This window comes from Entelurus aequoreus, linkage group LG09 (assembly GCF_033978785.1).
Source record: "Entelurus aequoreus isolate RoL-2023_Sb linkage group LG09, RoL_Eaeq_v1.1, whole genome shotgun sequence".
Classification (NCBI taxonomy): Eukaryota; Metazoa; Chordata; class Actinopteri; order Syngnathiformes; family Syngnathidae; genus Entelurus; species Entelurus aequoreus.
The window spans coordinates 12,180,329-12,204,576 of NC_084739.1; the positions used below are offsets into that span (position 1 = coordinate 12,180,329).

Sequence of the window (24,248 nt, forward strand, 5' to 3'; positions counted from 1 at the left end):
TGAATGCTCCAGGATACAATTTTGGACAATTCCATGCTCCCAACCTTGTGGGAACAGTTTGGAGTGGGCCCCTTCCTCTTCCAACATGACTGTGCAACAGTGCACAAAGCAAGGTCCATAAAGACATAGATGACAGAGTCTGGTGTGGATGAACTTGACTGGCCTGCACAGAGTCCTGACCTGAACCCGATAGAACACCTTTGGGATGAATTAGAACGGAGACTGAGAGCCAGGCCTTTTGGAAAAATGATGGAAAATTCCTATAAACACACTCTGCAACCTTGTGGACAGCCTTCCCAGAAGAGTTGAAGCTGTAATAGCTGCAAACGGTGGATCGACATCATATTGAACCCTATGGGTTGGGAATGGGATGGCACTTCAAGTTCATATGTGAGTCAAGGCAGGTGGACAAATACTTTTGGCAATATAGTGTATATGCGAAATTATGTATTTATTCTAAAATTTTGTGGGTGCGGCTCGAATACCGATGCACTCTATATAGCCCGGGAAATACAGTAAACGTGCCTTGCAAACAGAAGTTCAGAACATACAAAGTATTTTTCTTTTCTTCCCCACAGCAACTAATCTCGATGGAATACAAACAAATAAAATCCTTTTTAATTTTCTTCCGACAAAGTGCACACCTCATTTCTACAAAGCAGCACATTACAACGTAATGGAATAAATACAATAAAATTTGCAGAATAAAAAAAAAAAAAAAAAAAAAAAAAAAAAAAAAAAGGATAAACACACAAGTACCTGCACAGTCACACAGGTGGAGGTGCACGACCCCGACGAGGCCCTTGAGCAAGGCTTCACCGGACGAATTTCTTCTTTTGAGGTGATCGTTGGACTTTTCATGCAATCTTAAACACGTCAAATTTCAAATCCGTTTTTTTTTTTTTTTAATCGGAACTGATGAGCAACTTTTAGAATTTTTTTTTTTTTTTTTTTTTTTTTTAGAGGGGGGAGGAGCGACAACAGGTGCATACTTTAATGAAGTTGTGCAAGTGCAACAGGAGCCTCCACATCGCCCCCTACTGCTGAGAAGAAACAATAAAGTGATCACTACTCAAGTCTATGTGGTGCAACTTAAGTGTTAAAAAGGCGAATAAAAAAAGAAAATAATTTAGTGCTCTTTAAATAAAAATGAAAAACACTATTCTCATATGTTGGTGGCTCTTGGGGAAAAAGAAACAAATCACAGACCAAAAAAAAAAAAAGGATAATAACGCTGTAAAGACATCAATTATATTAGGAAAGAAATGAATTCTGTACACAACTGGGGGGGGGGGGGGGGGGGGGGGGGGAGAGGAATATACAGTACCTGCAGATGTTATGCATACAGTACAATTGTTCTTACACGTTCTTTTTAGTATGAGCGCCAGCCTGATCTATTACATAACAGGTGGGAAAGCGGCTAGTTCAGCTTGCAGTTCAGCGAGGACCTTGTTTGGAATTAAAAAAAAAAAATTAAAAAAAAAAAAAAAAAATAAAAAAAAAGTTATTGCAGGATCTCCAGCTGTGTACTGCATGTTGATGATGAACCAGGGCGTGGACGGACGAGTCAAGGTGACGTGAGGAAGAAACAAAATGAAGGATGTGGTCCTTTGCAGCGAGTACATTCGTGGCCAGTATTGCACGCGACCAGCCGAGGCCACCCTGATAATGCGCGGCGAGGACCTTTTCAGTGCCGAGAGAATCCAGTGATGAGACGCCGTCACAGTTTGAGCTCGTTGGCGATTTTGCAGGCGATGTTCTTAAAGGCGATGGACGTGCCCGATATCCTCTTGAAGCGCACGCCGTTGAGCGAGAGGCGGGGCAGCTTGCACACCTCCATCTCCCACTGCACCAGGTTGTCCTGGCGGGCGTCGCCGTGCACGCAGAAGAGCAGGAAGCGCTCGCGCTGCTCGTAGTCGCAGCTGTTGGCGTCCAGGACCTTGCGGATCTCCCGCATCATCTCCGAGGGCTCCATGGAGGAGGTGGTCTTCATGCTCCAGGTGAAGCGCAGCGAGCGCGGCTTGGAGTCGCGGACGCCGTCCTCCTTGGGGTCGCCCGACGCGCTCCTGAGGCGGTGGGAGGAGGGGGGGGGGGGGGGGGGGAAAGAGGATGGGTCACGCTCACTGGGAGGAAGACATTTTTCTGCCTTCTGGTTAGGGATGTCCGATAATATCGGACTGACGATATTATCGGCCGATAAATGCTTTAAAATGTAATATCAGAAAATATCGGTATCGGTTTCAAAAAGTCAAATTATGACTTTTTAAAACGCCGCTGTGTACACGGACGTAGGGAGAAGTACAGAGCGCCAATTAACCTTAAAGGCACTGCCTTTGCGTGCCGGCCCAGTCATATAATTTACGCGGCTTATACACACACAAAAGTTGAATGCATAGCATACTTGGTCAACAGCCATACAGGTCACACTGAGGGTAGCTGTATAAACAACTTTAACACTGTTATAAATATGCGCCCCACTGTGAACCCACACCAAACAAGAATGACAAACACATTTCGGGAGAACATCCGCACCGTAACACAACATAAACACAACAGAACAAATACCCAGAACCCCTTGCAGCACTAACTCTTCCGGGACGCTACAATATACACCCCCCGCAAATCCCCTTACACCCCCCCCCCCCCCCCCCCCCCCCCCCCCCCACCTCAACCCTGCCCATCTCAACCTCCTCATGCTCTCTCAGGGAGAGCATGTCCCAATTCCAAGCTGCTGTTTTGAGGCATGTTAAAAAAAATTAATGCACTTTGTGACTTCAATAATAATATGGCAGTGCCATGTTGGCATTTTTTTTCCATAACTTGAGTTGATTTATTTTGGAAAACCTTGTTACATTGTTTAATGCATCCAGCGGGGCATCATAACAAATAAGGCATAATAATGTTGTTAATTCCCCATTGTCATATTATCGGTATCAGTGGATATTGGAATCGGTAATTAAGAGTTGGTCAATATCGGAATATCGGCAAAAAAGACATTATCGGACATCTCTACTTCTGGTGTATGAACGGCACCGACAGAATGTGGGAGTTCAGCAGGAAAATATTCTTAAGAAAGTCCTCCAAAATGTACTTGACTTGTTGGATTATCCTCATTCTGATATGTTAAATATGTTAACTTTGCAAACCCAGAGAACCTCGCTGCATCACTGTCCACCACCAACAGTAGGCAGGGGAGTCCAAATTTGGGCATTTTTTTTCATTTTATTTGGGGAAGAAATATATTTTTTGTATTGTTATTTTCATCTATTTATGTTTTAAATTGTTTTAATTTAAAATAAGTAAGTGCAAAATAAATAACAGTAACATTTTGTCAATTTCTTATATTTATTGTTTTTGTAATTCATAAAAAAAATTAAATAAAATACAAAATTAAATATAATTATATTTAAATACGTTTCTTTAAATATATATTTTTATTTCAAATGACAATATACGTGCTTGTTCATGTTTTTAAAATATATACAGTGCAGGCCAAAAGTTTGGACATGTTTTCTTTATTTTATTTTTATTTTATTTATATACTATTACATTGTAGATTGTCACTGAAGGCATCAAACTATGAATGAACACATGTGGAGTTATGTACTTAACAAAAAAAAGGTGAAATAACTGAAAACACACACACACACTATATATATATATATATATATAATATATATATATATATATATATATATATACATACACACACACACACCTACACATAAATATATATATACACTTACATACACACACACACACACATATATATATATATATACACACACACACCTACACACATATATAATATATACACCTACATACACACACACACACACGCACACACATATATACACACACACACACACACACACATATATATATATATATATATATATACATACACATATATAGTGTTTTGTCTACATTTTATTTTTCAAGTATGTATGTTTTACTTTGAAATATAATTCTTTAGTAAATGACAGTCTTATTATGTTTTTCATATTTTTGAAACTTAAAAAAAAAAAAGTAAATAAAGGACACTTAAAATGTTGTCAATTTCTTTTTATATTATTTTCTAATCTATTGAAAAATATCCTATACAATTTTTGATACTTTTAAATAAGTTGTGTTATCTCTGTTAGTATATATATTTGTAATGACAAATACATTTCGCACATGTGTTTTTCTTTGGACAAGCAAGAAGTTGACTTTTTTTTCCATAATTTTGTTGTTCATTTTAAAATAAATACATATAAAAGTGTAAATCAGACTTTAAAAAATAATTTTGGTACGTATATACTTTTCACGTTGTCATTTATTTACAGCAAACTTCGCTTTATTGTTCAACATTTTGACACCAGCCTGTTAATGCCTTGAAGCAGATAGCCCTGAAATGGCTCCCTCTGCTGGTCATAACCAGGTACTGACATGCATTACACTTCAACAGTACCAAACCGAACCTCATTTTATGAGAACATTAGCCCAACTAAATCTATCCTGAATGAGTAAATCTCACCTTGGTGCTTCTGTCCTGGCACTGGCCTCTCCCTCACTGGGCACCCTGAAGAAAAAGAAGGCAGAAGACAATGTTATACTCCTGCCAGCTTCTTGTAAAAACATGGCACCCCCACCACAGTGTGACACACAGAGGGGCTTCAGGCGTCATGCCAGGGAAGAGCCCACACTCTCGGGTGTCAGGATTGAGCACACAACGGAGGTCGGAGCTAACGCCCCCACAATGCATCGCTGCGTCTACGACACAGTATGTGCTTTCCGTTGTTTTTCTCTTGGGTGGGAAAAGGAGGAGAGGCAGCACTGTGAGAAGCAGATGTCGTGGCTTAGTAGGACAGTTAAGACGGTGAGAGGTTGTTGCTTCTCCAGGTAAGTGGACACGTGGGAGAGACAGCGGGTGTAAACACATCACAGGAGGTGTCAGTAAGCAAAGGAGGTGGCACAAAAGGACAGGTACTGTACATAAGGAGTTAGGCCTGGTTTTTTTTAACGTATTAATTAACTTGAACAAAGTGTTCTCCTACCTCCGCGTGGACCTGAAAGAGAGTGCTCTATGCGAGGGAAGGTGAGAGAAAGAAAAGAAAAAGCCGTGAGCGCTAACCGCCTCTTTTAATGAGGTAGTTTTTAGCAGTGTCATCGCCCCATTTAATGAACTTTCCGATCCGTTAGCAACTTCCTGCTACAATTTTGTCACTTTTGCGTCGGAAAAAATATTAACATAAAATGCAAAGTACCGTATTTTTCGGAGTATAAGTCGCACCGGCCGAAAATGCATAATAAAGAAGGAAAAAAACATATATAAGTCGCACTGGAGTATAAGTCGCATTTTTTGGGGACATTTATTTGATAAATGCCAACACCAAGAATAGACATTTGAAAGGCAATTTAAAATAAATAAAGAATAGTGAACAACAGGCTGAATAAGTGTACGTTATATGTAATGTTCTATATTTTCAATGGAACATATAAAATGTTGGTGTTGTTTACTTGAGTCATATTGCAGTCTACACTAGGGCTGCAACAACTAATCGATTAAATCGATCAAAATCGATTATTAAAATAGTTGCCGATTAATTTAGTCATCAATTCGTTGGATCTATGCTATGCGCAAAGTTTTTTTAATTTTTTTAAATATTTTTATTTTTATTTTTTAAATAAACCTTTATTTATAAACTGCAACATTTACAAACAGCTGAGAAACAATAGTCAAAATAAGTATGGTGCCAGTATGCTGTTTTTTTTCCAATAAAATACTGGATAGGATAGAAATGTAGTTTGTCTCTTTTATCCGATTATTAATCGAAGTAATAATCGACAGATTAATCGATTTTCAAATGAATCGTTAGTTGCAGCCTTAGTCTACACGTATCTCTGGTGTGTGACTGCTATCATATTGCAGTCTACACATATCTCTTGTGTTTGACTGCCATCTACTGGTCACACTTATCATTACACCATGTACCAAATAAAACTGCTTCGAGGTGGGTAAGCTCAACCAAACGTATTCCTTACATCAGGCGCACTGGGTTTTAAGTGCGCCTTTTAGTCCGGAAAATACGGTATGTTACTAACTAACTAACAGACGAATAAACAAACAAACCCCAGCAGATGTCATTAAGCTACCGTATTTTTCGGAGTATAAATCGCTCCGGAGTATAAGTCGCACCGGCCGAAAATGCATAATAAAGAAGGAAAAAACATATATAAGTCGCACTGGAGTATAAGTCGCATTTTTTGGGGAAATGTATTTGATAAAACCCAACACCAAGAATAGATATTTGAAAGGCAATTTAAAATAAATAAAGAATAGTGAACAACAGGCTGAATAAGTGTACGTTATATGAGGCATAAATAACCAACTGAGAACGTGCCTGGTATGTTAACGTAACATATTATGGTAAGAGTCATTCAAATAACTATAACATATAGAACATGCTATACGTTTACCAAACAATCTGTCACTCCTAATCGCTAAATCCCATGAAATCTTATACGTCTAGTCTCTACATGAATGAGCTAAATAATATTATTTGGTATTTTACAGTAACGTGTTAATCATTTCACACATAAGTCGCTCCTGAGTATAAGTCGCACCCCCGGCCAAACTATGAAAAAAACTGCGACTTATAGTCCGAAAAATACGGTAGTGTTTGGATAGCAAAACTATATCTCGAAAAATGCATTACTCAAATTATTAACGTAAAATGCAAGCTTATTCAGTTACGAAGCTAAGGTGAAAACGGCATCTCCGAATAATGAACGATGTGGATTAATTAAAAGGTATTTTAATTTTTTAAATGTAATTGTCGATTATTTGAGATTCATCAGTACAGCTGTTGTTTTAAAAAAAATAGTCCAATGGAAGTTGCTGACTTTTGGTGCATGTGCCAACGGATCGGGCAGCTCAGTAAATCAAGCAGTAAGCAAAGGCAGCAACGTAGCCTGATGCTAGCTATGATTAGCCCTGCTATTTTTTCCCTTAAATGAGCTCAATCTGGGACTTGTTTTTATTAGTATTGTATGCCTAAAAGTACTTTTTTATCAGAGGATGATCAAGTTATGTTATATGGGACCCATTACCTCCCTGCTTGGCACTCAGCATCAAGGGTTGGAATTGGGGGGTGAAATCACCAAAATGCCGCTGCTCACTGCTCCCCTCACCTCCCAGGGGGGTGTGACAAGGGGATGGGTCAAATGCAGAGGTTAATTTCAGCACACCTAGTGTGTGTGTGAGACTATCAGTGGTACTTTATACACAGAAGTTAAATAGACTGGTAAAGTGGGCATTTTTATAACTTACAACCAAGCTAAGGAAGTGAACACTAAACCGCACTAAAAGAACACCTACAGGCAACTACAACCCGAGACTAACACCCTCCCCCCACCACATCCCACCTACCTGGATTGTAAATAATCAAATGTAAATAATCAAATGTATATACTTGTTCTTATGCTTTCTGAGCTCACTATGTTCACTGCTCGCTGTACATACCCTACGAAATGTCCATTTCTCAGATTATATTATTGTTGATGACTGAAGTCCTGATATCAATCTTTGATATATTGTAATCCACAGAAAGATTTTGTTTCGAGCCGAGAACTACAAAGAAGAGAGGAAGCAGGACCTGACTCCCCTCCAGGCACCACTTCTTTGAACTGTTTTACGACCTTTTCTTTGAACTGTTCTGTAACCAAAGGTGATGGCGGTTTACGACCCCCGTCCCTTAGAAACAGCTGTTGCCATGTAATCAGGGAAATTCCAAATAAAAGAGGAGGCGTACAATCTTTCGCCAGAGCGTGGTGAGACTGTGCAAAGAGTACAGTCCAAACGCCTCTCCTCAATTGAGCCAAATTTAATTCTGTCTCTGTTTAATTCCTTGCTTCTTGTCTTGTTTAATAGATGTCATCAGAATTTGAACATGACATTTATAAAAGGGCAATCAAGTGGATTGCCACAGAGGTTAAATCCACAGATAAATTGGGCATTTTTCACACTATCATCATGCTAAGGAAGTTAGCATTTCCTCTACCCTTCCCTTATATTTTCTAGTGACATGCTGCCCCCTGTTGGCCTGGGTGTATGAGCAGCTGGCTTCTTGAGACGGTCTTCAAAACATAAATGAAAACAAATTTTCCTTTTTGTGATTTTAAATTCACTTAAGGTGTAAAATTGCCTCTAAATGTTATTATTCAGTCAGGAAGCAACTATTTAATAAGCACCAGTAATACTTAATACATGCTAAAAGTCTTGCTCGCTGCTATTGTGACTACAGAAAGAGGATCCAATACAAGAGGTGTAATAAAAATATTGCCTTTAAAGGTTTAATAATAATACTCAGTCTAATATGACTTTTAAACATTTAGTAACCAATATATGTATTATTCACCAGAGTATGTGGACCTTATTATGATTGTAAATTCAGCTCTCTTACTTTATTTGCAGGTGACCATTCCTTAACTCAGTGTTTTTCAACCTTTTTTGAGCCAAGGCACATTTTTTGCGTTGAAAAAATGCGGAGGCACACCACCAGCAGAAAACACTAAAAAACGAAACTCACTTGACAGTAAAAAGTCGTCGTCGCAATTTTTGGATATGACTTTAAACCATAACCAAGCATGCATGAATATAGCTCTTGTCTCAAAGTAGGTGTACTGTCACCACCTGTCACATCACGCCCTGACCTACTTTGTATTTCTTGCTGTTTTCCTGAGTGTAGTGTTTTACTTCTTGTCTTGCGCTCCTTATTTTTTTGGTATAATGTGGACTCCATCTTTGCTCCACAGTAAGTCTTTGCTGTCGTCCAGCATTCTGTTTTTGTTGACTTTGTAGCCAGTTCAGTTTTAGTTTCGTTCTGCATAGCCTTCCCTAAGCTTCAATGACTTTTCTTGGGGGCACTCACCTTTTGTTTATTTTTGGTTTAAGCATTAGATACCTTTTTACCTGCCTCCCGCTGTTTCCGACATCTACAAAGCAATTAGCTACCGGCTGCCACCTACTGATATGGAAGAGTATTACACGGTTACTCTGCCAAGCTCTAGACAGTACAGACACTCAACAACAACACATCATTTGCAGACTATAATTACTGGTTTGCTAAAAATATATTTAACCCAAATAGGTGAAATTAGATAATCTCCCACGGCACACCAGACTGTATCTCACGGCACACTAGTGTGCCGCGGTACAGTGGTTGAAAAACACTGCCTTAACTGACCTGCGGACAAACTTGGAGGTGATCTTGCTGATGATCCCGGTGGAGGTGCCTCGCCGCTGCTGAGCGAGGGCGCCCGTGTCGTGGGATAGCGTCGGCGAGGCCGGGGGCCCGTTGTAGGTGGCGCTGCGGCGGTCTCGCAGCTGCGCCCCGTGGAAGGTGCTGCGGCTGGTGGTGCCGCGCGGGAAGCGGTTTTTCTCCGGGGTGCTAATACTGTGTGCGGAGGGCGAGGTGGAGGGACCGCGAGGAGAGGAGCTGGCGGGGAATAAAAAGCACAAAATGAAGCGAGTCAAGTTTTTTTAATGTTGTTAAAAAGTCAGCACTCACCTGGATTTCAACTCTGTGTTGTCATCAATAGGGGGCAGTGTGCTCTTTGAAGGGTGTCCTGAAGATGACATGGACTTGATGTGACGAGGTCTCGTGGAGGTCACTGCGGTCGACGGGGTGCTGCCCGACACTTCGGTTAAACTGGGAGGACGAGGTGGGGAGTTTGTATTAAAAACGCTGGCTGCCACCGCATCAAAGCTGTGTCACGGTGCACCTTTTTACCTGCTGTCTTTGCCGTTGGGAATAGCGGTGTAGCGGTCAGTAGAGGAGCGCTCACACACGTACGTGTTCCTGCGAGTCATTGAGCCGTTGGTCTGTGGCGAAACACACGTATGAGAATACAATTCACAATTACAACATTTTTTTAAAGAAGAAAAACAAGCCTTAAAAGTCCTGCAAAACTACTTTCTCTACAACGGTCGTTTCCATTTTTAGGGCAAACAACTGTCACTTGATTATATATTATTCAAATTGGAATTTGGGACATGCTCTCCCAGAGAGAGCATGAGGAGGTTGAGGTGGGCTGGGTAGGAGGTAGCGGGGGTGTATATTGTAGCGTCCCGGAAGAGTTAGTGCTGCAAGGGGTTCTGGGTATTTGTTCTGTTGTGTTTATGTGCGGATGTTCTCCCGAAATGTGTTCGTCATTCTTGTTTGGTGTGGGTTCACAGTGTGGCGCATATTTGTAACAGTGTTGAAGTTGTTTATACGGTCACCCTCAGTGTGACCTGTATGGCTGTTGATCAAGTATGCCTTGCATTCACTTGTGTGTGTGAAAAGCCGTAGATATTATGTGATTGGGCCGGCACGCAAAGGCAGTGCCTTTAAGGTTTATTGGCGGCGTTTTAAAAAGTCATGAATTTTACGTTTTGAAACCGATACCGATAATTTCCGATATTACATTTTAAAGCATTTATCGGCCGATATCGGCAGTCCGATATTATCCGCCATCCCTACTTTAAGGTGTGCAGGCTAGTATATTGCCGTGCCGCACCGCAACAATTAAATATATTAGGAGAAACCCTCAGGCTTTATAGATGGAATAGATCACTTCCATTAGCTTCAAAGTTAGCCACCTCTTTAGAATACACAAAAAAGAGAAAGACTGTTCTGGTCTCACATAAGGATCATTAATGACATGCAAAAAAAACCCCTAAAAGTGCAGTTCCCCTTTAAGAAAGTTAAATTATAATTAATTATATTACAATTATTACACTTTTGGGAGTAATAATTGCTAGTAAACTATCATGGAAACCTCATGTCAGACACATTAAAACAAAAATCTCCAAAAGCCTCTCAATTATTAACAAAGCAAAACTATACCTCAATGAAAATGCACTCCGTACTCTATACTGCACCTTGGTACTCCCATACCTTACATACTGTGTTGAAGTATGGGGGAATACTTACCACAACACAATTCATCCTCTGATCATATTACAGAAAAGAGCAGTACGGATTATTCATAACGTTGGTTATTGAGAACATACTCATAATCTGTTTATGCAATCAAAGTTGCTCAAATGTGATGACCTTGTTAAATATAATACATTAATAATCTTATATAAAGCATTTAACAAATTATTGCCGCCTAATCTACAACGTTTTTTATTAGACTAGTGCAGGCTCATAACTTGAGAGGCTTTGGATATTTCTTATTGCTGAGAGCTCAAACCACTCGTAAACGTTTTTGTGTGTCTGTATGCGGAGTAAAAATATGGAACAAACTGGACTTACATCACAAGCAATGCCAAACTATTAATCGATTTAAACTATTATACAAACATGGGGACTGGTTCAAATATAGAGATGAGGGTCTTTAAATTGACCTGCTGCTATACTCTGTCTCAAAGTGTTAACATGTGCTCAATGTTTCCTTACCATTATTGCCATGTTGTCTATTACCATTATTGCTATGTTGTCTATTACCATTGTTGGTATATTCATTATTCCTGCATTGTTGATACAAATGATTGTTACAGTGTAATAATTATTGTCACCTGTGGTAATGCCACTATGATACAACATCTGTATTATAATCCTTGAACAAAGTAAGAGTGACACTCATGTGAATAATCACTGAATGGAGAACTGGGGGTGGGATTAAATAAATTATCTTCTTCCCACTCACTTTCAGGCAAAACTGGACAATCATGCACTATATTAATTTATATTATTATGTTTTGTCAACTTGTACTTCTTTATGTCTTTGCCTGAAATAAAAAAAATAATGAAAGAAATAAAATAAATAAAATGAAAACACATTCCTCCCGACATTACTTGCATTGTTAATAAAGGTTTTATAATGGATACAGTGTTACCCTGGAACAGATATTCTGGTTTGCACGTGCTTACCCCCACACTACTTGTTGTTTTCTTCCTCTCCTGTACTCCCAGTGGCGAGGCAGGAACATCTCCCTTGGAAGTGCTCAGCTCCAGCCGACGAGCTCCGTCCCACTCCTCCCGGTGGTCACTCTCCACGCTCAGCGCCTGGCCACGCCGCGTGTACGACACCGCCGGCGGCACAGACGGGCCCACTAAGAGAATCATACATAGACAATCATTTTTGCATACATAAACAACAAACCAAAATATAATTAATGGGTTTGGACACTAGGCCTCATTCACTGGGTACTTCTGTTGGAAGGTACCGGCTGCTCCGTGTCTCTAATAATAAATCCTCCCACTCCGTTGGTGCTGGTCCAGTCCTGATACCTCACTTTTCCCACACTTCATCACTTGTGCATCCTCCCCCAGATAGAGCGCAAACTAAATACATGATTCCATCCCACTGAATGATACAAATATATTTCAGCATGCACTTCCTTCATCTTAGAATTATTTTTTTGCACGTAAAACGTATTGACTAATGATGGCAATACTTGGAAATGATACATATTAATAATACATTGATAAGAGTAATGCCATTCTCCCTCACCACAGTAGTTTTAGTCTTATGTACCGTATTTTTCGGACTATAAGTCGCAGTTTTTTTCATAGTTTGGCCGGGGACGCGACTTATACTCAGGAGCGACTTATGTGTGAAATTATTAACACATTACCGTAAAATATCAAATCATATTATTTAGCTCATTCACGTAAGAGACTAGACGTATAAGATTTCATGAGATTTAGCGATTAGGAGTGACAGATTGTTTGGTAAACGTATAGCATGTTCTATATGTTATAGTTATTTGAATGACTCTTACCATAATATGTTACGTTAGCATACCAGGCACGTTCTCAGTTGGTTATTTATGCCTCATATAACGTACACTTATTCAGCCTGTTGTTCACTATTCTTTATTTTAAATTGCCTTTCAAATGTCTATTCTTGGTGTTGGGTTTTATCAAATAAATTTCCCCAAAAAATGCGACTTATACTCCAGTGCGACTTATATATGTTTTTTCCTTCTTTATTATGCATTTTCGGCAGGTGACTTATACTCCGAAAAATAAGGTAGTTGTTTCATAGCAAATCTCCCTCTCCGCTTCCTCCAATGCGACTTTTATTCTATTTTAGTTTTATATACTTGTCTTATACAGCCACTGAATTATTTTTTACACCACATATTTTTTGCCACTTGCCAAGATTTGAAATTTTATTTCGACAAAGAGCAATTTTACTTATTTTTAGTCATTGACTTTACAACACAAACTTAATTTTAACATAATTATATTGTGTCTATTCTAGTTTAAAAATGTTAACATTGATAAAATAACTATTCAAACAAGACATTTTGGTTTTGAACACATAGAAAATCTTGTTGAAAGATTACGCAACATTCCGAAGACGCTTAATTTGAGAAATGCAAGTTTTATAATAATGCTTGTTTTCAGAATAAAATACTTATTTCTAGATTAAAATTCCTGCTAATTTCTCAATATACAAATCTTAATTAAGGGTGTCTTATCAAGTAAAATTAACTAGCTGCATGGACAGATAATTTCACTAGTTTTTTTCTAAAAGCCAGTCTTTTTATGTTATATTTTGTCAGCTTATTTTTCAGTGCATCTACACACTGCAAAAACTGAAATCTAAGTAAGATTAAATATCTCAAATAAGGGTGATATTTACTTATTTTCTGTCTGATAAGATAATTCTTCTCACTAAGCAGATTTTATGTTAGTGTTTTACTTGTTTTAAGGTGGTAAAAAATGGTCCTAAATGATCTCAGTAAGATATTACAGCTTGTTGCTGAGATTGTATGACCTATATTGAGTAAAACATGCTTGAAACTAGAATATCAACCGTTGCAAAGCTGTGTCATCAACACTCACAAGTATAAAACTACTTTTTTAAAGTAATAATTTCTTATTTCAAGCATGAAAATAAAAAATCATGACTCTGACACAATTGTGTCTCATAATTAAAACAGATGACAGCCAAATGGACTTTGCTGTTTTAATTTTTAATGACACAATAGAAAATATGTACTCGTATAGTAGTGCACTTGTTATTAGTGAGAATATACTTATTCTAAGGTATTTTTGGGTTCACTGAGGTTAGCTAATTTTACTTGTTTTGGAAAGTCTTGACAAGCCAACTTTTCTTGTTCTATTGGCAGATAATTTTGCTTAGTTCAAATAAAATACCCCTAATTTTTGTAAAAAAAAAAATCTTGTTTTTGAACACTGACTTTTTGCAGTGTAGGGTGTGTAAAATGAGACTTAAAACAGTTAGTACAAATATTATATGGTGTGACAGACCTTTCTATTATTACTGGATATGATTTTTAATTAACATAAATCCTCATAACATGTTGTGGTACAATAAAATTGTTGTTTTCTCCTTTGATACATATTATAATAATACTAACAATATAAAATACATAACATTTATTTCATTACATTTAAATGTTTCTTGTTATATTGACTGATCGGTTAGGAGATTTCACAAGGCTCTACAACCCTGGTCAAGTTTCACTTATCAAATGTGCACTGCAAAAAGTCAGTGTTCAAAAACAAGAAAAAGAAATACAAAAATGAGGGGTATTTTATTTGAACTCAGCAAAATTATCTGCCAATAGAACAAGAAAATTCGGCTTGTCAAGACTTTCCAGAACAAGTAAAATTAGCTAACCTCAATGAACCCAAAAATACCTTAAAATAAGTATATTCTCACTAATAACAAGTGCACTTTTCTTGGTAGAAAAAAAGAGACCTTTTTGCTCAATATGTTGGAAAATATTCTTAAATTAAGTAAATAGTGCCATCATCTTGAAATAATGATATGCGCTCGGCATCATGATTTTTTTTTTCATGCTTGAAGTAAGAAATTATTACTTAAAAAAGTTGTTTTATACTTGTGAGTTGATGACACAGCTTTGCAACAGTTGATATTCTATGATGAAGAGGTTCATTTAGCCTACTAATGTGTATTTATAAGTGGTTGATTTATATAGGCTAGTAAAAAAAAAAGAAAAAAGTTGATATTCTAGTTTCAAGCATGTTTTACTCAATATAGGTCATAAAATCTCAGCAACAAGCTGTAATATCTTTCTGAGATAATTTAGAACCAAAACCCTTAAAACAAGTATAACGCTCTAACATAAAATCTGCTTAGTGATAAGAATTATCTGATCAGACAGAAAATAAGCAAATATCACCCTTATTTGAGATATTTAATCTTACTTAGATTTCAGTTGTTGCAGTGTGGCTCTTTGTCCTATAAAGTGCAACACTAATATCAACTGTAAACAGCTTTTCCATCCTGTCTGTGTGTTTAAATGAAGGTTGACCTCTGCTAGGATTATCTTCTACATGTTTACCAATGGATTTCTGAACAAAACAGACTTCATAACCTGCACTGTCTTCACTGGTGAATGAGGCCCATTGTCTAAATAAAAAAAACAACATCGAGCAAAGCCGTTAAAAGCCACAATTTACATGTCATACTGAATGCCAATTAAGCAAAGCTGTTCACTACTCATGCTGTGAGGTGCTGCCCCTGAGGGAGCTGCGAGAAAGCAGCCAGCCAGCAGATGGCGCCAGACACAAGGGTCCCACAATGACATAGGAGGAAGCTGCAACTCAAGTCACCATTCAATTTAAAGCAGGCGGGTAAACATTTGACATACATGAACACTAATGGAGTGTCTGGGTGGGATGATACAACAACAATATAAATATCAATGGAAACAAAACAAATAATGGACTTTTGTAATAAATAAGAGCAACTTCCCCCTACACAGCAGCCAGCAGCACTCTCAGAGCCGAGAGAGGACGGTGTTAATTTACTTAGCTTCTCTACGACACCACCACCACCACCACCACCACCACCACCATCATCATCATCCCCACCATGATCACTGTAGCGGCGCTGCTTCTGATTGGCCGAGATGCTGCGCGTGACTTTGGGGTGGGCGGGAGAAATACTAGAGCCGTTGTTGATGTCGCTGGTCGGCCGCTGCCGCTGAGCCAGGACGCTGTTGGTCAGGGGCTCGCTCCCCTCAAACTGGGCGTGGAGAGAGAAGAGGGGTCACATTGTTGCTCAGTACAACATGGCCAGGCACATACACAACAATATCAAAAACTGTGACGCTCACCATTTCCTTAAATGCCACACCTCTATCGCATGTCAAACAAAGAGTAATTGTATTGTTTTTTTGTTTAATATACCGTAAATTCCAGACAATAAGCTGCTATTTTTTTCCTACATTTTGAACCATGCGACTTATAAACTGGAGCGGCTAATACCGTATTTTTCGGACTATAAGTCACAGTTTTTTTCATAGTTTGGGGGTGCGACTTATACTCAGGAGCGGCTTATGTGTGAAATTATTAACACATTACCGTAAAATATCAAATAATATTATTTAGCTCATTCATGTAAGAGACTAGACCAGAGGTCAGCAACCCGCGGCTCTAGAGCCACATGCGGCTCTTTAGCGCCGCCCTGGTGGCTCCATGGGGCTTTTTCAAAAATGTATGGAAATGGAAAAAAGATGGGGGTAAAAGTATATTTTTTTACTTGGTTTCTGTAGGAGGACAAACACGACACAAACCTTCCTAATTGTTAGAAAGCCCACTGTTTAATATGTTTGTGTTTATCCTTCACTGATGAGAGTATTTGGCGAGCGCCGTTTTGTCCTACTAATTTCAGCGGCCCTTGAACTGTGACTCAACAATTTGTTTACATGTATAACTTTCTCCAACGCTGCCACCGAAAGACATGTTTTATGCCACTCTTTTGTCTCATTTTGTCCACCAAACGTTTTATACTGTGTGTGAATGCACAAAGGTGAGCTTTGTTGATGTTATTGAGTTGTTGGAGTGCTAATCAGGCATATTTGGTCAGTGCATGACTGCAAGCTAATCATGCTATTTAGGCTAGCTGTATTGCATCACTATGCTTCATGTGTAGGTATATTTGAGTTAATTTAATTTCCCTTACTTATGTCCTCTGTGTATTTCATTTATATTTACATTATCTGTATGTAATATTGGCTGCCATGTTGTTCCAGACTACAGCAAACATTACCCAGCTTGCAAAGATTGTAATAAATCCATTAAAAGAAGACAGCCTGCCGTTTCCTTTAACTTGGACACACACATCTATTCTAAGAAAGTCATTTCCAGGAGTTATCTCACCCTCTGAGAAGTTTTACTAATGTTTTCCAATGTTGTAAAAATGTGTAGAATAAATATTACATTTCAACATTTCTGTCAACGAAGATTTGCGTCAGCCTGCGACATACAGTCATTTTGTTCGTTGGCTAATATAGCTAATTAGCCACTTTCACCATGTGTTGCCATCATTATAACACTTATATAAGTCTTTTAATTTTTTGCGGCTCCAGACCGATTACTTTTTTGTATATGTGGTCCAATATGGCTCTTTCAACATTTTGGGTTGCCGACCCCTGGACTAGACGTATAAGATTTCATGGGATTTAGCGATTAGGAGTGACAGATTGTTTGGTAAACGTATAGCATGTTCTATATGTTATAGTTATTTGAATGACTCTTACCATAATATGTTACGTTAACATACCAGTTGGTTATTTATGCCTCATATAACGTACACTTATTCAGCCTGTTGTTCACTATTCTTTATTTCTTTTAAATTGCTTTTCAAATGTCTATTCTTGCTGTTGGCTTATATCAAATAAATTTCCACAAAAAATGCGACTTATACTCCAATGCGACTTATATATGTTTTTTTCCTTTTTTATTGTGCATTTTCGGCCGGTGCGACTTATACTCCGGAGCGACTTATACTCCGAAAAATACGGTAGTCATACTTACTAATGTGTGATGTCTGTAGGAGTGTTTTCAAGCATATTTGTACGCGCTTTCGTAATGTAATGAAGCTAGCGTCGCTAGCATTAGCGAGTATGCGAACACGTTTACGAGTGTCTGTGTACCGTTAAGTTTTATTAACTTGCAATGGCATTTTTTGGTGAATTTCTCAATAAATTCACCAAAACCTCACCGTGAAGTTATTGCATACTTGCCAACCTTGAGACCTCCAATATCGGGAGGTGAGGGGGGCTTGGTCGGGGGTGGGGGGCGTGGTTGGGGGCGTGGTTATTTACAGCTAGAATTCACCAACTTGAGTATTTCATATATATATATATATATATATATATATATATATATATATATATATATATATATATATATATATATATATATATATATATATATATATATATATATATATATATATTCTTATTTTATTTTATTTACATAGAAAACAAAAAAAAATACTTGAATTTCAGTGTTCCAGTGGCTATCCATTAGATGGCAGTATTGTCCTGTTTAACTTCTCCGTTCATGATGAGTATATCATTTCGGCCGCCATGTCTGTAATTTCCTCGTTCTTCTGCTTCGTCTCCTTGTTGTGTGCGCAGTTGTGCACTCTATAAAAGCCCTAGATGTTATGACGTCTTTGGGCAAGCTGTTTATTTTGTGGGAAAGCTGTTTATTTTGTGGGAAAGTGGACGTGAGAAGAGGCTGTCCCCACTCAGTCTCAGGTCCGCATTGAGCTGGAGGGGGCGTGGCCTCCAGCTCCGGCTGAATACCGGGAGTTTGTCGGGAGAAAATCTCTGCCGGGAGGTTGTCGGGAGAGGCGCTGAATATCGGGATTCTCCCGCTAAAAACGGGAGGGTTGGCAAGTATGAGTTATTGAGTCTGTTTAGCTCAGTGGTGTCAAAGTCAAGGCCCGCGGGCAATGAATTATCTATGGCCCGCCTGCTGCTGTTTTGCATGCACCAAAACTCCATCCGTGTTGGCGCTAGGAATTTTCAAAATGGGGTCTCAGGGACCCCATCAAGTCATAAAAATGGGGTCCCACATTAAATAATTGGGGTCCCACTTTTTTGTAACCGTTTTGAAAACAAATGATAAATGTATGCCTTATCCTGTTATATCTCACATTCTATATTGTGTTTTGGAAAAAGGTTGTCATTAGAAATGTCCGATAATGGCTTTTTTGCCATTATCCGATATTGTCCAACTCTTAATTACCGATTCCGATATCAACCGATACCGATATATACAGTCGTGGAATTAACAAATTATTATGCCTAATTTTGTTGTGATGCCCCGCTGGATGCATTAAAGAATATAACAAGGTTTTCCAAAATAAATCAACTCAAGTTATGGAAAAAAAAATGCCAACATGGCACTGCCATATTTATTATTGAAGTCACAAAGTGCATTATTTTTTTTTAACATGCCTCAAAACAGCAGCTTGGAATTTGGGACATGCTCTCCCTGAGAGAGCATGAGGAGGTTGAGGTGGGCGGGGTTGGGGTGGGCGAGGTTGAGGTGGGGGGTGGTAGGGGGTAGCGGGGGGTGTATATTGTAGCGTCCCGGAAGAGTTAGTGCTGCAAGGGGTTCTGGGTATTTGTTCCGTTGTGTTTATGTTGTGTAATGGTGCAGATGTTCTCCCGAAATGTGTTTGTCATTCTTGTTTAGTGTGGGTTCACAGTGTGGCGCATATTTGTAACAGTGTTAAAGTTGTTTATACGGCCACCCTCAGTGTGACCTGTATGGCTGTTGACCAAGTATGTCTTGCATTCACTTGTGTGTGTGAAAAGCCGTAGATATTATGTGACTTGGCCAGCACGCAAAGGCAGTGCTTATAAGGTTTATTGGCGCTCTGTACTTCTCCCTACGTCCGTGTACACAGCGCCGTTTTAAAAAGTCATACATTTTACGTTTTGAAACCGATACCGATCATTTCCGATATTACATTTTAAAGCATTTATCGGCCGATAATATCGGCAGTCCGATATTATCGGACATCTCTAGTTATCATAAACATTACTTAATTCATTAAAAAAATAATACAGAAGAAAACAAATTTTTATACATATGTACATTTATTCAGTTATAAACATTCATTCACTTTCTTCTTTCCTTCATGGATCTAAACTTTACCGCTGCCGGTATTTTTTTCTATATTTTTATTGTAATATTTTCAGAATGTGTTTGTTCTATTTTTGGCCAATGTCAGACAAAGAAAACACAATCTGAAGTTGTGTTTATTTTTCGTTTTAATGCCATGATTTTAATAGTCTGGCCCGCGTGTGCACAGATTTTCTTCCATGCGACCCCTGAGCTAAAATGAGTTTGACACCGCTGGTTTAGCTGATTGGAGAGCGAGCTTCCGCTGCTCCTAGTCCATGACGATGACTTCTGTTGTGTTTGATCAGCCGTTTATTGACAGACAAGGTATGTAAATAAACATTGTAATAAACATGTAAATAACTAATTTCACAACATATGTATCTTCGACTTACGGTGCAGCTAATATATGAATTTTTTTTTTTTTCTTCTAAAATTTTGTGGGTGTAGCTTATATCCCCTTATATAAATACGGTAGTTGTCTTTTTACAATTAGTTAGGTGTTGAAAAGTTACTTAAAACTGTACAGTTACTAATTATTTCAGATTATTTTCTATTATTCCATTATTTGATGGACCGGTTTCAAACTTTTTACAAATCCTCAGCATTTGATACCCGCAATGTTAGGATGTGAGAAAGAAGCTGACCTCTGGAGCTTTTCTTCCCAACAGCAGGTAGGTGGCCATGACATCATCATACTTCTGGTTTTGTAAGGAGTCCGTGATCTCATCTTTAGGGAAGCCCATAGTCACCATGAGCTCTGCCAGTAAAAGTACAATACGTCAGATACCCCTGCCAAGATGACCATGGTAGTCACGTACACACACACACACACACACACACACACACACACACACACACACACACACACACACACACACACACACACACACACACACACACACACACACACACACACACACACACACACACACACACACACACACACACACACACACACACACACACACACACACACACACACACACACAAGACTCCTAAAGACACCCCATCCCACCCTGAACCAAAAGTGGCCGCCCCACACAAACACACATTTGATATGTTTACATGCACCTAACTTATTACTACATAAATTTGGTTGAAACCAGCTCTTTAAAACACATGTAAAAACCTTTATTCAGTTTTTGACTTTTTAAAGAATGGATTTAACATATTTAGAACAAATCTTTAGAGAAGTGTTGTTTTGTTTTTTTACAAAAAAGTGCCACGAAATTCAACATAAAGTGTCCAGAACATTAATTTAAATAATCATATAACCTGTCATTATAGATTATACATCTGTCAAGTTTCCTTTTACTTCAGAGTGTAAAATAGAGATTAGCATATACATACGCAAAGGATTATCATCAGTGGATAATACAAATCATATTAAGACATCATTATTATTACTATGATTATATTATTAGTGCATCTCCTGTCTTTAAAAACTAGTGATGCCTCTGTTTCTAACTTTATTCAAGGGTCTTTGAATGCACCAGTTACGCAAAACTGAAACTTGTACATAACTTTCTCCGATGATAGATTTATAATTTTTTACTTTTCTTCTACCACTTCATCTTTGTTCCGAACTGTTGGTGCTGTGTGTAAATTAAAGTTAAAGTACCACTGATAGTCACACACACATACTAGGTGTGGTGAAATTATTATCTGCATTTGACCCATCCCTTTGTTCCACCCTTCTGGGAGGTGAGGGCAGCAGTGAGCAGCAGCGGTGGCCGCGCTCGGGAATCACTTTGGTGATTTAACCCCCAATTCCAACCCTTTGAACTTACGACCTACCGATCTCAGGGCGGACACTCTAACCACAAGGCCACTGAGCAGGTGGCAAATGCTGAAATGCTAAATGCTGAAAGGTGCGCTGCGATGACGTTATGACATCCGTGTTGAGTGACGTGTTCAATGCTCGGCTTTCCACTATCCAGGTGGAACGAACCACGTCGTATTTTTGATAGTGGGTGCACACTGCAAAAAGTCAGTGTTCAAAAACAAGAAAAAAAAATACAAAAAATAGGGGTATTTTATTTGAACTAAGCAAAATTATCTGCCAATAGTACAAGAAAATTCGGCTTGCCAAAACAAGTAAAATTAGCTAACCTCAATGAACCCAAAAATACCTTAAAATAAGTATATTCTCACTAATAACAAGTGCACTTTTCTTGGTAGAAAAACAAATGAGACCTTTTTGCTCAATATGTTGAAAAATATTCTTAAATTAAGTAAATGCTAGTGCCATTATCTTGACATAATGATATGCGCTCGGCATCATGACTTTTTTTTTTTTCATGCTTGAAGAAATTATTACTTTAAAAAAGTAGTTTTATACTTGTGAGTGTTGATGACACAGCTTTGCAACAGTTGATATTCTAGTTTGAAGCATGTTTTACTCAATATAGGTCATCAAATATCAGCAACAAACTTTATTATCTTACTGAGATACTTTAGGACCAAAACCCTTAAAACAAGTAAAACACTCTAACATAAAATCTGCTTAGTGAGAAGAATTATCTTATCAGACAGAAAAAAGGCAAATATCACCCTTATTTGAGATATTCAATCTTACTTAGATTTCAGTTTTTGCAGTGCAGGTAGTCTTAGACATTCTTAATTTGATTCAAGCAGCCTTTTTATTGAACTTTCACAGCTATTTTAATTTCCCATGACAAAACATAAATAAATTACATTTGTAAAAAGGCAGAAAACAAAATCTTCAAACTTTACAAAAGCCCAGGGGGGGCTTCCCCGGTACAACATCCCCACTTCGACGCGACTGCGCACACATACCTATTCTGGTTGAGTCACTGAAGTCCGCCTCTGGCTCAATGTACGGCTTCAACTCCTCTTCCTCGTGACCCACATTCATCCAGTGGTCTTTCATGATTTGCTAACAAACGAGGAATTGTTGTTTATTACACTAGTCCAGACTTCTAGAGACGGATAAACATGACTCCAGGCTGTATGCAACACCCTTTTGAAAATGTCTAGTCACAGCGATAGCTGAATAACAAACTGATCAATTGTTATTAGTACGGAGCTTTAGCCCAGTTCTGGAGTGGGCCGTATTGACAACAACATAATGTTTGCAATGATTCATTAAAAGTGAACACACAACAAGCATGCTCCAAGTGACCATGCCATCAGAACCAATGGAGCAAATCGCCCTGACCTAAAAAGTAACAATGTAAATAAGAGATGTGTGGGAGAATACCTCCAAACTGCCACGTTTGACCGGGTTGAGCACCAGTAGTTTCTTCAGCAGATTTTCACAGTCTGTGGACATGTAGAAGGGGATGCGGTACTTTCCCCGCAGGACCCTTTCTCTCAGCTCCTGTGCAACGAAGCAACAGTGTTAGCAACAATAACGGCATACCACCGTTTGTAAATCACAAACTAGAAGCTGATCTGATGAAATGTGACAAGTGTTTGAAAATTCCTGTTTACATGCTCGTGTGACAGCTTCGATCCGTACTCAAAAATACACGCTAGGCTAGGAAGAATCGTTCATGCACGAGCTCAATGTAGATGTGTCGGGTAATCAATAGAAACTGCTCCTCACGTTTGAGTTGCGCAATAGGAATTAATGGAAAAACTCAAAATAATCTACAAAAACAGAGACCAAACTCGCTCACACGTAAGCACATTGTGCAACATCCTTGTAATCAATGCAATTGCTCCTACCGCCAGTTATCAATGAGAACCGCCACCAAGCATAAAAAAAATATAAAGAAAACCCTGAGATAATCCATAAAGCCCAGGCTACGCTTGCTCATGCACGAGGACATGAACACGTGCAACTGTACATGTGAAATAATCTATTCAAACGCTCCTACCACCAGTTATTAATTATATTTGCCAGCATGCATTATAGAAACAAATAAAACAACTCAAAATAATGCACAGACATACATGCACATACAGGTAAAGTATGTGACTCATATAATGAATGTGATCATTCCTAGTTATTAATGATATTGCCCGCCTTCTTCAGTAGAAATAAACGTAACGATTAAAAATAATCCACTAAATCAGACATACATCCACATACAGGTAAAGTATGTAAGTCATATAGGAAATGTGATCGCTCCTAGTTATTAATGATATTGCCCGCCTTCTTCAGTAGAAATAAACGTAACGATTAAAAATAATCCACTAAATCAGACATACATGCACATACAGGTAAAGTATGTGAGTCATATAATGAATGTGATCATTCCTAGTTATTAATGATATTGCCTGTCTTCTTCAGTAGAAATAAAAGGAATGATTACAAATAATCCAATAAATCAGACATATATGCACATACAGGTGAAGTATGTGAGT

The 24,248-nt window shown here is 38.4% G+C and overlaps 1 protein-coding gene across 2 annotated transcripts in view; it reads right to left on the reverse strand.

Moving 5' to 3' along the window:
• Positions 1-1,463: 1,463 nt before the first annotated feature.
• Positions 1,464-24,248, reverse strand: part of mark1 (MAP/microtubule affinity-regulating kinase 1) — a 124,268-nt gene continuing 101,483 nt past the window's right edge. The window contains exons 9-19 of one of the 2 annotated variants that reach the window (XM_062058065.1): positions 23,137-23,256; positions 22,713-22,812; positions 20,558-20,670; positions 15,855-16,008; positions 11,907-12,088; positions 9,777-9,868; positions 9,555-9,695; positions 9,231-9,482; positions 5,040-5,066; positions 4,520-4,564; positions 1,464-2,066 (exon numbers count right to left, since the gene is read on the reverse strand). In XM_062058065.1, the coding sequence (XP_061914049.1) occupies positions 1,721-2,066; positions 4,520-4,564; positions 5,040-5,066; positions 9,231-9,482; positions 9,555-9,695; positions 9,777-9,868; positions 11,907-12,088; positions 15,855-16,008; positions 20,558-20,670; positions 22,713-22,812; positions 23,137-23,256 (1,572 nt within the window). In that variant the 3' untranslated portion in view covers positions 1,464-1,720. The remainder of the gene's footprint in view (positions 2,067-4,519; positions 4,565-5,039; positions 5,067-9,230; positions 9,483-9,554; positions 9,696-9,776; positions 9,869-11,906; positions 12,089-15,854; positions 16,009-20,557; positions 20,671-22,712; positions 22,813-23,136; positions 23,257-24,248) is intronic. The other variant, XM_062058066.1, reaches the window with a different exon arrangement.